The sequence below is a fragment of the Epinephelus lanceolatus genome, chromosome 20 (genome assembly GCF_041903045.1).
Source record: "Epinephelus lanceolatus isolate andai-2023 chromosome 20, ASM4190304v1, whole genome shotgun sequence".
NCBI classification, from domain to species: Eukaryota; Metazoa; Chordata; class Actinopteri; order Perciformes; family Serranidae; genus Epinephelus; species Epinephelus lanceolatus.
Window position 1 is genome coordinate 28,683,828 of NC_135753.1, and position 20,307 is coordinate 28,704,134.

Consider the following 20,307-nt stretch of genomic DNA (forward strand, 5'->3'; position numbering starts at 1 on the left):
TCTCTGCTGCCGCCCCTCCCTCCTCGTCTCTGTTGTACCAGGAGTTGAAGGGCAGGACAAGTGATGGCAGCTCCGCTCTCAGTCTCATTTCTTTTCCAGTAGCAGTTGGCCTCCTTTTCTTCCTCGTGGCAGCGGCAGTGATGTGTGGAGGCTAAACAGAGACAATGGTGCGAGCTGCACAGTTTACATGTACATGAATTAGAAGGTGCGACATCAAGGCTGAATGAAGAAAAGGTGTGAAATGAGTTTCTGTAAAAAGAGACATAGTGAGATGTAAAGAGAATTCTAGGTGGGAAAAAGAAGCCAGAGAGTAAGAGATTTACATACAAAGGAGGTGTAGGAGTGTGAATGGGAAGGAGATGTAGAATTTAAGACTGTGATTTGCAGTCAGTGGGAGCCAGGCAGGATCACACAGTGAATTGTGGGAAGAAAAGGTCTGGCAGGGGTACGATGAGCTTGATTTGGAGGATCGATTCACTCTTGAACATCTAGCTGTACCCTTTTCCATTTTCTTGCCTCAGTGCTGAGGTCATGGTAGATAATTAGTGCATTTGTTCTCATGTAGGAAATTCTTTTCAGTAGGTATGTACACTACACAGAATTTTACAGAATTTACACAAAAGAGACTAAATTTAATTATTTAGTGCTTATATGACTTTACTCTGGCCTTTCTGCATATGGCGAGTCTACACCTGTGTCTAGAAGTAAGGGGGGTGAAATACTGGAGTGGATGATCTGGGTCATGTGTAACTTTGAGTGACACAATGGGAGGAGTTAGGCATGGGATTACCTTTGAGTTTGCTGGTTAAATGAGTTACCTTTAGCAAGCAATCTCCAGGTATTCCTACGCCCAACCTATCCAGTTGTGTCACCTCATCCCTGATGAGTAGAAGAAGAAAAGTCTGCTGGTTGCATTCATTCCTCAAATTCTCTTTTTACAAACCCATAATAATCTCTTATTAATAATTAACAGCCTGAACTTCACATGATATTTACTGGCTTTAAAACTAATGAAATTTTTTTGCAGCCTTCAAGTAATTATAAGTGATAAAGTTAGATCATTCGTAAAGTCATAAAAGTAGACTTACTGGCTGTATTTTGTTCTTCCTGTTTACACAAGCAGCAAAGAAAAGAAAGGGTTCAGAGCACTCCAAATATCATTAACCCCCATTATAACCTTACTTTAAACACATCTTCTGTCCAGATTGTATCTAGATATGAGTTAACCTGATCTCATAGAGTGTGCCAGTAAACCCGGAACTCCGTTAGTGCTTTTAGCACTTCCGGTTCTCTCGTCTAAAAGTCAATACGTTTTTTGAATGGGATTTTGGTAAAATGCCTCAAATAAGGTCTGTGGGTAACAAAAGCTTAAGCGAGTGTCAGGTTTTGTTCTACGACATAAAACACGTCAGTAAATGCCCTACTTGTGAATTTTGAAGCTTTTACGTGTCGTAAAAAACGCGGTTGCTAACAAGTTGCTCAATACGACTACAAACTCTGTCGGGGACATTAAACGTCATCACCCCCGAACAGGCGAGAGTGCTGGCAGTCCGCCATTACAGCTTCTTATTTAGCTTAAACAGTCCGATTTCCCCATTATACAATGTTTTTAAAATAAAGCGGCCGAAATCAGTTGAAAGCTTAGTGGCGGTGACGTCAAGAGTCATGCGACCGTGGAGTAGTAATGTAGTCCGTTAAGGCCTAACGTTAGCTTTTTACTTCTGGCGATCGCATTTAAGCTTCAAATGCGGTATGAAAGGTGTTCATATGTGAAGATTATCTCGCTGAACAAAACCTGTAAGTATCATAAACTTATTTTACAGAGCTTATTTTCTGACATAATCCAAAACGCAATGCAAAAATCACATTCACTTTCTCTTCCGGGAACCAGCATGATGCTAAACTTCCGGGTTTTGACGTCAGCCCTGGCACACTCTATTTACACCTGTTATTAATGTGTGTCTTGGAGAGAATCGCCAGATGATTCTGGCACACTCTATTTACACCTGTTATTAATGTGTGTCTTGGAGAGAATCGCCAGATGATTTAAGGACACTCTTCAGGCTCCTTTGTTCTCAGTTCAGACTTCTGGTCACCATCCGTGTTCCTCTGAGGCGCAGGAGTATGCAGAGTTTCACCGTAGCCAATCACCACACCAGCTGAGCTCACTGATTAGATTCCTGCTCTTTGGTTTAAAGTGTACTAATCAGTGAAATGAGCTGCTGCAGTGATTGGCTGACACACGGGTGACCTCTGATCTAACATGCACAGTACGACCACCTGAAGATGTTCAGATCATTGGGAATATAATGAAGTGGCTCGTTGGATAAAATTAGACTGAATGACCCCAAATCTGCCAGATGTCATGTTTAATTTCCCCTGTAACGGCTTTAATATAATGCTGTTGTGTGTGTACGCATTTTCATGTTTGTCTACATGTCCATCTGACAGTGAGTCGTCCCAGTGCTTACATAACAGCAGAGTGCTTTGGCTCCACTAATCTGGGATGTATTTCAGGGGATTTAATTCAGTCAGTGAATGGGATCTCTCGTGCAGACCCGCTGATCAGTTGTGCGGACTGGCGGGTGTCTAGCGGAGTAGCGTTCCCTCTTAATCTCATGATCAGCTAGTGCATCAACAAGTCTGATGGTCTGTCTTTGTTTAATTGCTCGCTATAGATTGGCTCCTTCAGTTAAATGATCGGTTGCTCATTCAGTTCTGTTTAATCCTCTTTTCATTCACTGACTTTTAAATCATTTGTGGAGTCATTTAATCATTCATAACTCCTGAATGTTTACAGTAGCTTTCAAGGTCATTATTTATACATGCCACCATTACTCATTGATACTTTCTATGGGCGAGGGGTGGGGGAGGCGCCGACTGTCACATTTGCATCTTTCATATTGCAGTCATCTATTCCTGCATCTGTTGGCCCCAATCAACACATGGCAACTCATATCCTGGTTTTCACAGTCGCACTGTGTGTTATTCATGCGTCGTCATGTGCTCAATTATTCATACACACAACCCACTCGCTTGGCCTCCCTCTCCGTCTCTCCTCGCCCTGTTTTTCCTCTGTATGTCTCTCGCCTGCTTTCTCCCATGTAAATCATGAATGCGAAATGATGCCGAGGCATGTCCAGGCCTCCATTTGGGACGACTTTTTATTTTTATCCCTACAGTATATACATTTTTACTCCGCAGGCTTTTTATTTCTGTTTTATTCATCTTGACATATCATATTATGCTTCGGTGAGCTGAATCCCTAAACTTGGCAGTATTAAACTCTACCCACTGATGTTCATTTGACCTCATCTTGTTTTTCTATCTTCTCCTTTATCTCCCCTGTTCTCCTTTTTTTGTTGTTGTTTTTTGTTTTTTTTGTCTTCAGCTCCTTGTTGCCAGATTTCCTCCTCAGTGTCTTACCTTGTCCTTTGCCATTTTGTCTGTAGTTACAGGTGAAAAATGTGACTTGGCTCAAACATTCGGCTCTCCTGTGAGCTCAGGTGGCTGGTCCGATATAAATGGCACAGCAATAATGAAAGTGGTTCACACTAAATTTGCATGCACGTTTACATCCTTAAATATCAAATAAATCTGTCACATACAAACCAGTTTTCCTGCTCGCTACATCCCACCATATTCAGTGTTCATGCGACTAGCTATTAGCAATCTTAAGCTAGTTTTTTGATACACTTTCGCTTCATTCAAAAGCACATGAGCTATGCACAGTGCTGTCAGTCCTCATAACTTGGTGCAGGTGATGGCACCGCACACAAGAGGGCTGAATTGCTTCTTCTTTTTATTTAGTTTTCACTTTGAAATGCTACAAACAGCATGTTTCGCCCTGGCTTCATCAGGTTTGTTGAAGCCTTGAAACCTGATGAAGTAATGGGCAAAACACGTTGGTTGCAGCATTTCAAAGTGAAGACTAAATTAAAAGAAGACCTAATTCAAACCTCTTGTGTGCAATGTATCTGCTTGTTTGCTGTCATATTTTGCTTCATCTTGAGAAGAGCAGTTTGCAGGAAAGATCCATACCAGGCCTGGATGCAACAGCCTGCTAGCTTATCTTAGCTTAGCTTAGCATAAAGACTGGAAACAGGGGAAACAGCCTGGCTCTGTCCCAGGCAACATAATCCTCCAACCAGTTTCCGAAGTTCAGGACTTAACGTGTTGCATCTTGTTTGTTTAATCTGTACAGTCATAACTATTTTTTTGCCCAAGAGCAGTGACTTCCTGGAGTTTTATTGTCACTCAAGTAGTAGGCAATCAGTCACCACTGGTTGCCTGGCAGTATCATGTGTTAGTGACCTTAAAGATGCTGGTACATGGATCTGTACCATTGGACAAAGCCAGGTTAGCTGTTGCCCTCCGTTTCTAGCTTCTGTGCTAAGCTAAGCTAACCAACTGCTGGCTGTAGCTTCATACAGTACGTAGCGTACAGTCATGAAAGTGGTATCCATCTTCTTTATTCCTTGATTTGTTTACAGTTGCTGAAGGAGAGTTTAAGAGTATGAAGGACATGATGCATATTTAAAATCTTTTGCATGTGTTGACCTGCATTAAATGCCATGTGTTCACAGTATATTGTTGTTCAGTAGAGGATGACAAAGTGTGGTCTTTGCCTCCAGAACTCTGCTTAAAAAAAGGTGGACTTTGGAATTTCTGGTTGCAAATATGTGTGACAGATACATGTGTCACAACAAGTGAGATATTTCCTCTGACTTCCTCCAGGGCCTCCTGATAAGCTTCCCCAGCCCACCAAGCCTTTGCCAACGGCGCCCCCTCCCCGCTCCCATCCTCCATCAGACCCCCGTAAGCCAGACAGGCAGACACGACCTCCGAGGCTGCCCCCGGGAGACAGGCCGTCCCACCCCAACGCTAAACCCAACATCTGCGACGGAGGCTTCAACACCCTCGCCATACTGCGGAGAGAGATGTTCGTCTTCAAGGTAAGCGGAGAGTCTGTGGTATCAAAACAAACCCGGGGCGTTTTCACATTTGGTTTGTTTTGAAGAGTCATTTTGAACCCTGGAGATGTTTCACCCCAAACATGGATCTTTTAGCAGCGTGAGAGCACAGCAATCAGTCTTTACTGGCCAAACAAACTTGTGAGATCTAGTTTCATATCATATTTCCGAACCACCAATACATGCCTGAAGAGAGTCCTTTCCTTCATGTCATTTCTGGCTGTAACGTGTAACATAATCGGCTGATAAATGTAACAAGAAAACGACTCATCCCTTGATCCAGACCAGTGGAAATGGCCTGTAGGTTTGAAAACACCCTGTGGAGAGCTTGCTAGAGAGCTTTGAGGATTACCTAAATATTACAGAGGGTGGGAGCTTTCCTGCTAATCTGCTACATGTTCAGTGTGTATAGTGTGTATAATGTGTAAATGGCTCATGTGGATGTAAATTATTCGGTTGAGTTTTTCTCTACATGTTAGTAGAGATATTGGTTGGAATTGGACAGAGAGAAAAGTTTAACACTGGTTATAGCTTGTAGAAATATGGTGGACTCTCCTCAATTATCTTGAAATTAGTGCCTGTGTGTTTCAGTGTATAATTAAAGGAGCTATTATGTCTAAAACGAGCTCTGTACAGATTACTTTGGGGCAAGCTGAGCACAAGTTTGGACAAAGTAGATATTTAACTAAGAAGAAACACCATGCCACGCTCTCTGTAGCACAGTTTTCCCTTCTCCAACAAACTGAGCCTGGTTTTCATTCCCTTGCATGAGAAAAAGGTACTCATGTCCCTTAATGCATCTTTATCCTTGGTCTAAGCTTGTGAGCACAAGACCTTGGCAACATGCGGTAAGGAAAATAGAAAAACCTTGGGGCAACACAAAGATGTCCTGTGTTCTCCGTAGAAAGGAGAAAGAGTGCCTCTGATGCTTTATGTGAGTGTGACTGTATTTTTCTGGGGTTATAAATAGATAGTATTCAATGGTTAAATAAGAGGCTTGCGGTACCAGGGGAAAAACCCTCTCTGTCCTCTCTGCCCCCTCTCTGACTGTGTGCTTTAAACTCCGAAAAATAAATCCCGCGTGGAACCAAAGCCGCTACCTGTGAAGGTATTTAACCAAAATTAGACTCAGAGCTCACACTGTCTCTGTTTTGTTTTGTTTTATGGTGGAGGTAATATCTGGTTGTTACAATAGTCTAAATACACCCTCATCTCTTTCACATGGTGTGTGCAGCAGTTTCTGTTACCCTTCTTCTGTCTGGTCTGATGGAGTGATGAGGATCATGGGATTTCTGCAGAGCTCAGAGAAACTGTGGAGGCATTTGACTTCCTTCAGTCTAGACAGTGAAGGGTCAAGTAGAGCTGCAGCCATCAATTCTTTTAGTAATCCAGTATTCTACTGATTACTCCCTCAATAGACCCTTTTGATGTTTTTTTGTGGGCGGGGCTTAGCTGGAGGCAAAACAATTCTCCACAGACATTAGCTAGTGCTAGCTAGCAAGTTCTGTTGGCTTGTGTTAGACAATGGAGGAAGATGATACGAGGGGTGCGTTCAGAAATATTCATTCTGAGTGCCAGAGCGCACAAACTGGACCGTTCGTAAAATTGGAGCGCTGTCTGAATGTATCGTTCAGTTATCCAGAGCACCGCACTTTCAGAGTGGCAGAGCGCACTATGGACACTCTGTCTGTAGAGCTGGAGCAGCAGAACACCGAGTGAAGTGAATGGGTGATTAACTTAACCGTTTGTTAATTCACAAAGATATAAAACACTCTGTTTCTTCGACCAACAGGGCTCTCATTTTAGTGTAGAGTGTCAGACTGAATTTACGAACGCACCATGTCAGGTCCCCAACTCTCTGGGACTGCGAGTGTTACTTGAATAAGTAAACACAGACCAACGGGACCAGACTGGCCGACCCGTATGCTCTCACTCAGTGGATGGATGATGTCACAGGAAGCTTTGTGGTTGGTTACTATGCCAATCTTACAAAGGAGGATGACACTTGAACGGTTTCCTCCAGTTTGTTTTGCTATCGAAGCTAACGTTAGCTAATGTGCTAAAAAAGTTAGCATTACAGAGAAATCCAGTATTCCTATTAATACCTCCCCAGTTTTGCCTCCAGTTAACAAACTGACGTCATCTACGCTTTTTCTTTATTAAAGAGCAGTGGTAAATATACAAAAAATAATATTGCACAGGTCTCTGCCATTCAGAGATACGGACGCCAGCTGGAGAAAGATCCTTCACTTAGCAGCTGTAGCAACTTGAATAAAGCCAGCACTGTGAGACCTTCATCTTAAGCAGCAATCATACTGATTCTTATGTTAAATGCTAATGTTAATGTTCCCTTGTGTGCGTCAGCTGTGAGGACCGAATGCTTTCTGTTGAGATGCTGAAGCATTGACTTGGTGCTATTGTAGCAGGCTAGTTAGGTTAACAATAGACTCACTATACAGAGTTTTGATTTTGTTTCAGCTTGAATTTACACCAAGCTTTGAACACCGTCTGTCATTTTCTCTGGGCTGTCTTCTCTTGGCACCTCACCGTTTTCTCTCTCTCCTCCTTTCTTTTGCAATGTTGCCATCATCAAATCACGTCACCTGTGTACAGCGTCAACAAACCCCAGAGTTTATATGAAGCTGTATGGGTTACACAAAGCTTTACAGAATTTGCAGCAAAGAGTTTTAGGAGCAATAGTTTCAGCCCTGGGTACAAGGCCAGTTACGCTCTAACTACACTTTGTGTATCTGTGGGTTTTAAATTGAATTTGGGTGCGGTGGTGCACTAACAAATTGTCTTGCCACTACTCTTTAAAAAACAATTTCTGTTGTTGGAACATGCAGGTCCCACTACTTTATATTGTCATAACTAATCCAACATCACATTGATGTTGTTTACTGCTAACCTGTTATCAAATTATTTTTCCAAGGCTTCTCACACAAAGCATCAGCTGATGGTCAATAAATGTCTCTTCTCATTTTTTTGGAAATCCATGCAGTTTCCCTAAATCTGATTATTGTCTTGGTGATAGGCTCCTTGGAAACATGCATCAGACATCGGCAGTCTCTTTGTTTTTGCCATGTCAGATCAGGAAAAATGAGCCTTCTGCTGTTGGACCTTTTCTAGTCTGATGGATCTTCTTGTATTAAAAGAAAACCCTGAAATGATGTTGCTGTTCATGCTGCTTTCATGTATATGTAATGGGGTAATAACAACAACAAACGAACGTTGCAGTTTTATTGTGTCTTTTAACCATTAGGCGACCCAGATTCACTTGCAGTTGATATTTTCAATATATATAAGTTTCCTGAGTTGCTTCGATGTGATGTTTTGTGGCCAGCAAGCAGCTTTTTAGTAACTGAGTGTTAATGCGACAACAAACATTTTGGTTTACTTGATTTCTCTACATAATCTCTATTGTTTCTTTATATTGATCTTATATTTTTCTCGCACAATTAAAAAACTTCATAAAAGTTTTACAAACCGTATTTGTGAACAGTAGCTTAGTTTATAGTAAACACTCCTACAGTCCTTGTGTGCCAAATGAGTTTCTAAGCTCACTGTGGAGGCCGATCCACAGGGGCCACCCATGTAAACTGCTGCTCAGCATAAACAACATGGCTCCCCTCTTTGTTTAAGCCCTCCACTTTCAAATTAATAATCTAAATGAACATAATTAACCCACGAGCAAAGGGCCAACAAGGTATAGCAATGTGTAACTGTGCAGTGTAGAGTGTTGTGTTCAAGTGTTATTCAAAGAAAAGTCAGATTTTAGGACTTTGCATGATGGGAAACAGAAATAAAAATTAATACAGTGTATGAAGTAGGAGTGGGCATCACCACCGATGTGAAGAGACTCCTGGCTCCATCATTTTGAAGGCTTTGATGAATGTTTCTCTCTGTTGGCCTTTAGCAGGAGCAACTGCTTACATTTTTCCAAAGGTGTAGAGGAGCGGAGGGGAAAGACTGACGGAGAAGGGTGATTTGTTACAGAGCACATGTAAGTGCTGTTGTAAATCCACAGTGTTCACATCATTAGGACCACCAGTAATATTATGACTCACAAATGATTTGCTTCGCCCTTTTGCATAATCCACGCCTCAGCCAGTGAATCAAATGTGTTTAGTAAAGTGAAATCAATAAGAGATGACTGGTTGGACTTGGATCGTCTCTGTAAGTGTGTTTCACAGGAGGAGCAGGTGGTCCTAATATTTCTTGATTCTCAGTGAGGGTTGTGCCAGTTTCCTCCAAGAGGACTGAGGTATCGTGTTAATGCCTTCTTTCCTCCTGGTAGACGAAGCTGCCCAACTGTAAAACAGTTGATCTGGAATCCTAATTGCAGATGTTTGTATTGCTTTAGAGTTAGATATATTCCCTTTAGAGCATGCCAAGGTCGACGTATTACACTGAGGACTAGGTAAAATGATGGCTGACGGAGTAGGAATGATTTACAGCCTGTTCTTACGTCTTGTTTCAGCTATTTCTTTACTTCTGTCTCTTATCACTGTCATTCATGAGGGTGACTTCTTCCTTTTTTCTGATGATACAATTGATTGTCCACTTGGTTACTTCATGGTGTGGGTCCATTTGGTCTGCACAGCTTGGCCAAACTCCCCGTCCCCACTTGATTGTTTTGGAAGCGCAGAGTCAAGTCGATGCCAAGTCATTATAGCGGAGATCTCAGCAGTCTCACAGCCCCTGAAGTCCACAGGTGGTCCAGCTGTGTAAAGTAGGGGAGTTTAGAGAGAAGACTTTACGAGAGTTTATCTGGTGAAATACACTCAGAGCACTGAGGTTTACGATGAAGGAAAATCTGGATTTATGCTGTTGAAATGGATTTCTCTTTGACTGAAAGTGAGTCTTTACTCTCACTTAGAAAAATGAATACCTGTTTGAGGCTTTTGCAGCAGAAGAGCGAGGGGTGGGGGGAAGATCCATACAGCAAAGTAGTGCGATATTGTGGCATTATCGTATCGTCACACAGTGCTGAGAATCTATTTTTTTAATATACAAATACAAATTACCTACATTAGCAGCTACCTTCAGCTCTTTCTTCATGAGTACAGCTACGGCACTCAGCCCTCCTCACCTGTCGTGCTTATGGTCATCCTGTTACACCTGGCACTCTGGTCAACCAGCCCTTGGCTACTGGCTATCAACTCCCAGCTCAACGTCATTGAAATACTGCGCTTCAAAACTACCCAAGCTCTACAATAACCCCACTCCTCTCCACCATCAAAACTCTTGGACTGCTGCGGCGGCCCAGATACATCCACAGATGCTCCCTTTGCAAGTTTGTTCATTACCAGACCGGTCATTCCATCCTGTCACTCTGGTCAGCTGAGCGTTCTGTCCTTTGGGGACATAATTAGAGTTGAAAAAAGGTCATAAATCGAAGTATATTGCAATACCATTGTATCACGACTTGAGTATCGTGATATTATCGCATCATGGATCCTCAGGTTATACTCACCCAAACAAGAACCAAATATTTCGGGCCATATTGTCCGTGTTTTAGCACAGTTCAGAGCAGAAGCTGTTTGTCTCCAGAGGGGGAAATAAGGCAAAGGAAAGAGTGAGTTACAGTTGGATGTTAACACAACACCTCTGAGGAATACTTATGTCAAAACTCAGTGATCATTCCTGCTTGCTTGTGTTCTGCCTTTGAAAGTATATTGAAGTCTACAGATTTGTAACTTGCCTCTATATTCATTTACATGTAAATAGAACTTTTTTTCAATCTGCTTTTGCAATAAACAGGATGCAAATAAGGTTCAACATTTTTTTCTGTGTGAGACTTTCAGAGTCTTTTCTTGCTTAGTAAGTTTTGTCACGTTACTGATGTGCACTAGGACGGGTCCCTGCATCCACAGGCCCTTTTTTAAAAATGTTTTTTGACTACCCGAAATGTTGAAACCAGGCGTCTCACTTCCCCCCACAGAGACAGAGGTTATTGTTTTCAAAATATTTAAATGTTCCACTTCCAGAATCACAAAGTAGAGCAGCTCATCAAGAACTGCTGAGAAAAACTGTTCCATATGCAATTTTATGCAGCCGTGAAGGCAAATGTTTCCCATATTACAGCAGGACTGAGGAGTTTGTTATTATCAGTGTCAGGTAATGAGTAGAGGAGGAAAGTACAAATTCAGTGTTGCACTTCTCTGAAGTTGCCGACACATGAAAGACAGATTTATATCTTGACTTTTTGTCCTTGGTATCAGCCAAGCTTAGAATACACTTGGTCCTACGCTTCCATGATGCAGTCTGTGCTTTAATACACCTGCCAGGTTTCTAAATGCCCACTTCTTTCAAACCCCACGCCTCCAATTTCTAAGGTTTTTAAATGGAATACACGTTCTTTACGAGTATATGAAAACCTTTTACCACAACTGCAAGTTTAAAGCCCATGCCGATATGACCCTGACGACATCATCAAGGGTATTATTTCAAGCCGTTAATGTAAGAGCCACGGAGGACTTCACACAGCTGTTTCTTTTACAGCTGGGGTAACGCTCCTAATAGGACTGGGCAATATGAAGATATTTTATCATTACCGAGATACGAGACTACATATCGTCTTTTGTCTTATGACGTTTTCCTGGTGGGGAAACAACAATAGTCATTCTGACATTGTTGTTCCATCAGTCAGGGTATTTGGTCAGAAATGTTGTCTTGTTCGATTCTGTCTTCCAGTCCTAGCATCAATGAGATGCTTTTGAGGGAACTCTAGGAACTTCGGGACATGTCGCCCAGCCCTAGCCCCTTATGACGTGTGAAGCAACCTCGTCTAAAGTCAGTGGAGACATCCTTTAACTTGAGTGATAATTGCAGTCACCAATAAAGCTTCCAAATTTTGGATTAAAATGGTACTTTCAGGCTACTTTGATTATATGAAGAAAAAGAATGACGAGTTCAGACATGCGTTCACAACTGAAGGATCTTTGTTACAGATGAACTGTAGATGTAAGAAGTATCGTTCCCAACAGCCCAGAGAGGTGCCTGATTTATCCGAGGGACGTTAATCTACAAAGGCAGGTTAGGAGTCATGCTTGTTAAGGTGGTAGTTTTACGGTCGATCATTTGTCTCTCCAGCGGGGCGACAGAAGGTCGTTTAAGGTTCACGCAGTCATCTGTGTGGCCGTGTGGATCCAGTGTCACCAGTAAATGCCTCACTGCAATTACACAGCTACCACTTTTATGACTGCAGGGACTTCGGGTTCAACTTTATGTGAACTCTCAAGCCGTATGATACAGAGTCGCTCATTCATGTATATGCATGTGTACAGAGACGGCGCTTTTCTCTGGCATTTTCTCCCACCGTACCAAAAGTGTACTAGACTGTGACCTCATCACTTGTACTGTCAGACAGCGACCAGACAGCAAGTTACCAAGAGTCCGTTCATTTCCCATCAGGCTTGGAGAGTAGTAAAATATGGATATAAAGTGTCAGACATCTTCCAGCAGACGTTTAGAAGTCTGGATTTGAGTTCATGGCTCGCTGCCATCTTGTCAGGTTGGAGAGCCAGAAAATCCAAACTGGGCTTTAGGGTTTTAGGCCAAATATTCCCTCAGAACAGTTTAAGCTTTTACATTTTCTTAATGGACAGATCATTTTAAAAAATCAACAGGACGTACATTACAAGACGTCTTTTTTTTTTTTGTTTTGTTAAGAGAAGTTGAGGTTTTTCCATTGACTTCCATATACTTTACAGCCATTTAAAGGCCCACAGTTCACAACCACATTTATGTGAAAGCCTAAAAGAATACATATTTTCAAAAACAATGATTTAGGAATGGTTTTAAAGTCACTTTATTGACTTTACTTCTGCTCACTGCCTGATTATGATGCATGGTTTGCTTGCTCAGAAAGTTGGGACCATTGCATGGATGCAATCAGAGCCTCCTGTGCTACAGTCAGGTATAATGGAGAAAAAAACACTTCCCTCATCAGTCCAGCTCTCATCCTGAGACAGCCTATAATAAAGGAAACTGCCACCCTCTTCCTCCTTCTCCTCCTCTCCACTAGTCTTAAGTGTAATCACAAGGGTCTTGCCAGTCACTGAGAGACCTTCCTTCCTTGATGTCGACGGATTTAGAGCAGGGGATTCTGGGATGCCGGAGGGTACCTCACGGTGCAGGATTGGCCACTTGGCCGCTGATGTTGGAGACAAGCTTTGATTCCGACATCCATTAATGAGAACACAGTGGCCAAGTGGGCAGTGAGCTGTCCGCTCTTCTCAGTATCTCTCTCTTTTCTGTAACTGGGAGGAAAGAGACGGAGCACTTTTCTCTTAGAAGATGGGAAAGACTTTAATGCCACCAATTCGATTTTTTTTTACCTGTTTAAGACTTAAAAGAAGCTAAGAAATAGTGAATTACAGCATCATCAATGTAGATATACACTTACTGGCCACTTTATTAGGTACATCTTGCTAGTACCAGGTTGGACCCCTTTTGCCTTCAGAACTTCTTGGTGTCATAGATCCAACAAGGTGCTGGAAACATTCCTCAGAGATTTTGGTCCATATTGACATGATGACATCACACAGTTGCTGCAGATTTGTCAGCTGCACATCCATGATGTGAATCTCCTGTTCCACCACATCCCAAAGGTGCTCTATTGGATTGAGATCTGGTGACTGTGGAGGCCATTGGAGTACAGTGAACTCATTGTCATGTTCAAGAAACCAGTTTGAGATGATGTGAGCTTTGTGACATGGAACGTTATTCGTTATTCGAGCGTTATGGGTACACTGTGGTCATAAAGGGATGGACACGGTCAGCATCAATACTCAGGTAGGCTGTGATGTTTAAACCATGCTCAGTTGGTACTAAGGGGCCCAAAGTGTGCCAAGAAAATATCCCCCACACCATTACACCACCACCAGCCTGAACCGTTGATACAAGGCAGGATGGATACATGCCTCCAAATTCTGGCCCTACCATCTGAATGTGGCAGCAGAAATCCAGACTCATCAGACCAGGCAACGTTTTTCCAATTTTCTATTGTCCAGTTTTGGTGAGTCTGTGTGAACTGTAGCCTCAGTTTCCTGCTGTTAGCTGACAGGAGTGGCACCTGGTGTGGTCTTCTGCTGCTGTAGCCCATCTGCTTCAAGGTTGGACGTGTTGTTGGTTCAGAGATGGTCTTCTGCAGACCTTGGTTGTGACCAGTGGTTATTTGACTTCCTGTTGCCTTTCTATCATCTTGAACCAGTCTGGCCATTCTCCTCTGACCTCAGACATCAACAAGACATTTTGGCTCACTGGATATTTTCTCTTTTTGGGACCATCCTCTGTAAACCCTAGAAATGGTTGTGTGTGAAAATCCCAGTAAATACTCAGACCAGCGCGTCTGGCACCAACAACCATGCCACGTTCAGAGTCACTTAAATCACCTTTCTTCATCATTCTGATGCTCAGTTTGAACTTCAGCAGGTCGTCTTGACCATGTCTACATGACTAAATGCATTGAGTTGCAGCCACATGATTGGCTGATTAGCTATTTGCGTTAACACGCAGTTCAACAGATGGTATAAGATTCTTAAACACCCCACATAGAAATAGAAACACAAAGAGAAAGAATTTTGTAAGGTGCACTAGATATAAAGCAGACGACAGTTAGCTTAGCATAAAGATTTAACTGTCTGCATATTGCTCTCTGCTTTATTGACATTTATTGAATTAGAATATTTTTCCACATGTATAATCTTTGGAGCTGCCATATAAGAATGAACAGTAATGGAGAAACACAGCTGCAGGTTGAAAAGTTGAACCGGCGCTTCTTACTGTCACAACTGCGTTTCAAGGTCATACTTCATTATTTACAAGTTATGTTCTGCAGTTCTGTTAATGTGGTTTGGAGAAGTTTTGTTCCAGTCTATGCTTTGAGATGAGAAAACACACACAACAACAACAACAACAAGTTCTCTTCTGCTGATAGATACTGTGTTCTCAGCTTCAACCCTAATTCTCAACCCCCCTGAATTATTTACACCTGCACTCTGCTCTCAGTCAAGCCAAGAAAGTGTGTGCGTCACATTAACCAAGTGAGAGATCAGCAACACTGTCATCCTAACACCACTGTCTGTCATATTCTCACCTCCTCACACACACACACAAACACACACAAGGCAGCGGCAGATGCACACCCGCGGTTGACCTGGAATGTGTGCTGTGATGAGGTTTTTAATAGTTTGTTTTGTTTCTTTTTTCCCTGCCTTTTGTTGTTATTGTTGTTGTTTACTTCATTAAGATTTTATCCCTATGAAAGGGATCGTCTTTTCAAGTGGGGTTGTGTGAGACACAAAGTCAGTACTTTACCTACAGTAGATGTCAGTCGGCACGCCCCCAGTTTGGAACGGCAGGCAGGAGCACTGCCAGGGAAGCTGAGTGATGTATTGCTGTTGACAGGGGCAGCAGCAAATGTTTTTTAGACACCTAAACAAAATCAGTAACACTTTAAGTGTATGCTATATTAAGACTTTTTTCACAGCTTTACCTAGCAGCAGACAGCCCTTTCCAATAGGGAAGCTGTTAACGGCTTCAATTCCACTTTTATGTCCTTGTCAAAAAGACCAGACTCAATTGACAAAGAAAACAAAAAAACCCAGAGTCACTTGATAAAAGTGTCTGATAAAAGTTAAAACATTTTGGTATGATTCGTGTGACACACTCACTAAAATTATGGACACACCACTTCTATTAGCTCCAGGACTTTTTCTCCTAGAAAATGTCACAAATTTGAAACTAAATCAAAGCTCCAGGAAATTTATTGGTACAGCTCTTGCTGTTTCCAGGAAGTGATTTGCATTAACGTGGAAGTCAGATTCCCCTCTCTCTATATCAAAGTGGACATCAGAAATAATGATTTGCCTCTAGAGACGATCAACTATGTCCTGAAAAACACATATGATACCTTTTTAAAAATTTGGCAGGACTTTGGACTCACTGTAATCTGATGTTCATGCCAAATTGAAAAACTTGAAATAAAATATTTAAAAAACTGTCATAAAGTCTTTATCATGAAGGAATTATGAAACAATGATCTCCACAAACTTGTAAAAGGCCCCAACTCCCCCTACCTACATAGAAGCAAGACACTTAGACATAAGAGACACAAAACAAGTCTGTTGCAGTTGTTTAGTCCGGCTTTGTTGTCTGTTATTGTGTCTTTTCGGTCATTTTTGTCACTTTGTAGTTGTGTTTCACCTCTTTGTAGTCATTCTGAGTCTCTTTCAGTCATTTGATTGACTTTCCAACATGAGATGTCAACAGTCACTTCAAACAAAGGCTCTGACGCAGGGGACCCCTCGGGCCCAATCACTCATCCTTTCATAGCCTTCATGTTTGCATAATAGTTTTTCCCAGTTATGTTTCACAGTATTCCTCTAGCAGAGCACCCACGAAGTGATGTTCTCATCGCTTGATCTGTGTCCAAATACCTGCTCACTGAAGTATTAATTAACGGCAGAGCAGTTCCCATCATTTATCTGAAGCTAAAAGGGAACTCAGTCGGCCACAGACCTCATGCAGCACAGTGATGTTAACTTTGAGCTCACAGATCTCGCAGGGTAGTTGCTACAATTTGTGTTATGCTTTACAAACTTTCCTGGAGACTGACAGAAACTCATCAGTAGGTAGAGTTTGTTAATGCAGTCAAGCAGTCCAAAATGTATGTAAAGTGTATGGTAATTCAACCTTATTGCTTTGCATGCATTGCCATGAGACCATATGCGTGACAAACCCTACACCGCTCTTTCTCTCAGAACACAAAACACGAACATTAAGAGATAAAACATTTCTTACTTCTGCTACGACCAAGCTTGTGATTATTCGAGACATTCCTGTAATTGCAAAGTGTCTGCTGAAATTTTCAACAAGTGAAGTCTGCTCGCCCGAGCTTTATTTTCAGAGTGGGAGTGGGACGGCAGGGTGGGAGAAAGAACATTTTCTCTTTTATGAAGTCAAAAGGATTCAAATGGGTTGGATTTCACAGTTTGATCTGTTTTCAATTACCGGGCCTGGCTGTGTACAGAAGAAAATGCTGAACAATTGAAATCTATGGAGGCAGTAGGTATAGAGCAAGAGAGGGAGAGGAAGAGATGAGGAATTGGAATGAGAGACAAGAGGAAATGAAAAGAAAGAGGTGGAAGAGTCCAGGGAGAGAGGAGAGTCCCAGAGAAAAAATTGGATTAGACAGAGAGAGAGAAAGAGAGCAGCGCAGAGAGTGTTTGATAAATGGGCTGTTTATTTAGCTTTCACTGTGAATGAAGCAGGGTGTGATGATGTGTTGTCTCCGCGTTCCTCGCTATGAGGTCAGGCTTTTTGGGCCTGAGCGCCCGGCCCGTTCGGGAGACGCAATTGGCCATTCATCGCCAAAGGGTGGGACATCTCGCGGAGTCCTAATGGCTTTCACAGCTGGGTCTCCCCCCAGCTCCCTCTGTCATCAAGTTTCATCCAACATCAAAAAGACACACCTTCCACTTGGCCGCGCTCACGTTCTCTCCCCTCCGCCCCACTCCCACCCCGAAGGAAATCAGACACTCTTGGCTTCTCATAAAGCTCCTGGCTATCACTTTGCCCCCGTTACTTGATGGGTTTCCCAGTATGTTCTTCAAGTTCTGCGTGCATAGCGACGGTCTCCTGGGCTTTCCAGGCAACCTGAGAAAGTATGTGTGGATCTTAAAGCCATCAGGGCTATCGCAGCGGCAGCTTGAGTTGATCATCGCCAGCAGGCTTTGTTGTAGGGGCGGGAAAGCGAGGAAGCTGGCCTCAGCTCACCGCTATCAGATGTTCTAATTTACCGCCAACTGCGTTACAATATGCAGAATTCATTATCATTTTTTTCCCGGTTCAGGGCAGTTTGTTGTTTGGTGTCAAGAAACTTTTAAGTGACCTTCATCATGCTGCTCTCTGTTTCCTAACGGCATCCTTTGTTCTCTTTCAGGACCATTGGTTTTGGCGAGTGAGAGATAACTCGGTGATGCCAGGGTACCCCATGCTCATCAGTGTCTTCTGGAGGGGCCTGCCGCCCAAAATAGACGCCGTCTACGAGAACAGTGAGGGCAAGTTTGTCTTCTTCAAAGGTAAGCTCCCGTGCTTCACCGTCATCACTGTTGTCACGGCGCCACTGTGTGAAGCTCTTTTCTGTCAGAGGCACATTGAAAAACTTTGATTCATCTTCATCCAGCAGTTTGGGAGCCTGGTCCAAATACTGTGTCTGTATTATTCATCTGCAGGAATTTCCTAGATGTGTCCTGTGTATAAACTGTATGCACATGTCTTTTTAACATTCAGCATAAACAGAGGCTGTACGTTATCATGCCCACTCAAGGAAGTGCCTTGATCTTATCTGTGTGTGAGTTTAATGTAAATCTGTGGAAGATTAAAGTAATGTTTTGCTCACTTGGTTGGAAAATCAGCCATAATCCACCAGTTTTGAGTTTTAAGAAGTGCTGCTTATAGTGATATGTTTAAGTTTTAATCTTCACTGTAGCTAAAAATCAAAATCAATGTCATGGCATGTGCTGAGGAACTTCAGTACCTACTGTCTGTTACAGTAAGTCAGATTTATTTTTACCTCTCTGAAGAGATTTGTCCACATATTCAAGCCCCAAACACAGAGATTCAAAGTTAATTATGTCTAAAGCCTCTTAAAAGAAACAGCAAACAAGCATAGCCATCCTGCAGACCCCTATTTGCATACACTCTAGGGAGACAGACAGAGATGGAGAGGGTGGTGATGAAAGGAGACGTAGGTAAGCAGTGAAAGTCTGCTGAGATAAAAACTACAAATCTTCACTCCAGCCGTTTCTATTTTCAACACCAAACAATTCCTGGAAATGCAGACTGCTTGGTCCCGTGTGCGCCACAAGTTCTGCAAGTCTGATTTCAGCACTTCATCCTCCGCCCCGCTCTCTTTCTGGGCTGGGTAGCAACAGGATTGCACACAGATTTAGAGAATTTATACTAACAGAATGCTATTTTTCATTTGAACACGCACAGCTGATTTCCCAGAAGGCCTTATTCTGTCTGTCCCCATTTGGAATAAAACATTAGGAAGAAAGTCGGTCAGAAAACAAAATGCAGCACTCTAGGCCTTCTTCTAACCAGCCGTTCTGAATATCCGCTCACAGCGCCTTGTCTGATGAATGCTCCTGATGAAAATAAATGCAAGATGGAAGCTTTAGAGTCTAGTTTGCACTGAGGTCATGGTTGAGACACTGATTAGCTCAGTGCTGTTAAGGCAACACAGAGCAGGTCAGTAAGCAGACACCACTGGTACACATTAGAAATAGATCCAACATGTGTTCTTCATTCCTACAGTGCAGCGTTGTGCCAATTCTGAGTCCATGTTTGCCCGTTCCTGTTCTTCTAAGACACAGGATCTGCGAGTCAAGAATGTGTGCTCAGCTCATGGTGTGAAAACAGTGGAATCAAGCTTGTTGTCAGCTTCACTAATCACACCGAATGTCTCGATGTTGACGACAGCATGCAGACAGATTTTAAAGCATTACGCTAAAAAGCTGTGCGTGTAGAAGTAAAACTATTTGATTGGCCTAAATCAGGAGGTAAGAGGCTGCATTATGAATCTAAATTGAATTAATCAAATAAAATGTTGGCAGTGGCGCGGTTACGCAAATGCATCAAGACCTATATGTCAATATGCATTTTCCTACCAGGAGGCAGGATCCAATCAGAGCTTGATTGGTGCTTTTTGTGTCAGCGGACAGACAGAACTGCTTGCTTCATTTACCTCATGCAGACATGTCTGAGAGTTTGTTATGTGGATTAAAGCTAGACCAATAAATCGGCCGGGCCAATATGTTTGCTGATAATAGCTTATTGCATATATTAGTATTGGCAAGTGCATTATGAGATAGAAGCAGAGCCTTCAGTACGAATAATGTTCAAGGTGAATTTGAAAACATTGTCACTGTTACATAACTTGTCCTCCAGGAGCAGTGACAGTCATCGATCAAGGTTTTCATTTCAGACATGACTCATATTGCGTTTACAGATAGGCAGACTTACCACTTGAAATACTTTATTAATAAGAAGTAATTTTAGAAAAATAAGTCACTGATTTCACACAAAGGTAAACAAACAAAAGTAGGCTGCACATTTCGATCAGAGGACTGTGAATAACCAGCCGAAATCGACTGAAGGTGGCTAAAATTTGCAGGTGTAGCTACTGAAACAATTGTCAGCTAATGACACTAAAACTCCATGAGTTGGTTGAAAACAGACGCTGCAGCTGACTTTATTAGAGACCCCTGCAAAAGAACCAGGTATAAACATTAGTGCTGGGTTTGGATGATGAGTGTTGTTC

At 42.4% G+C, this 20,307-nt stretch overlaps 1 protein-coding gene across 2 annotated transcripts in view; it reads left to right on the top strand.

The window, feature by feature from the left end:
- mmp16a (matrix metallopeptidase 16a (membrane-inserted)) overlaps window positions 1–20,307 on the top strand; it is a 96,473-nt gene that overhangs the window by 62,841 nt on the left and 13,325 nt on the right. For both annotated transcript variants that reach the window (XM_033639030.2, XM_033639032.2), the window contains 2 exons: window positions 4,738–4,955; window positions 17,923–18,061. In XM_033639030.2, coding sequence (XP_033494921.1) covers window positions 4,738–4,955; window positions 17,923–18,061 — 357 coding nt within the window. The remainder of the gene's footprint in view (window positions 1–4,737; window positions 4,956–17,922; window positions 18,062–20,307) is intronic.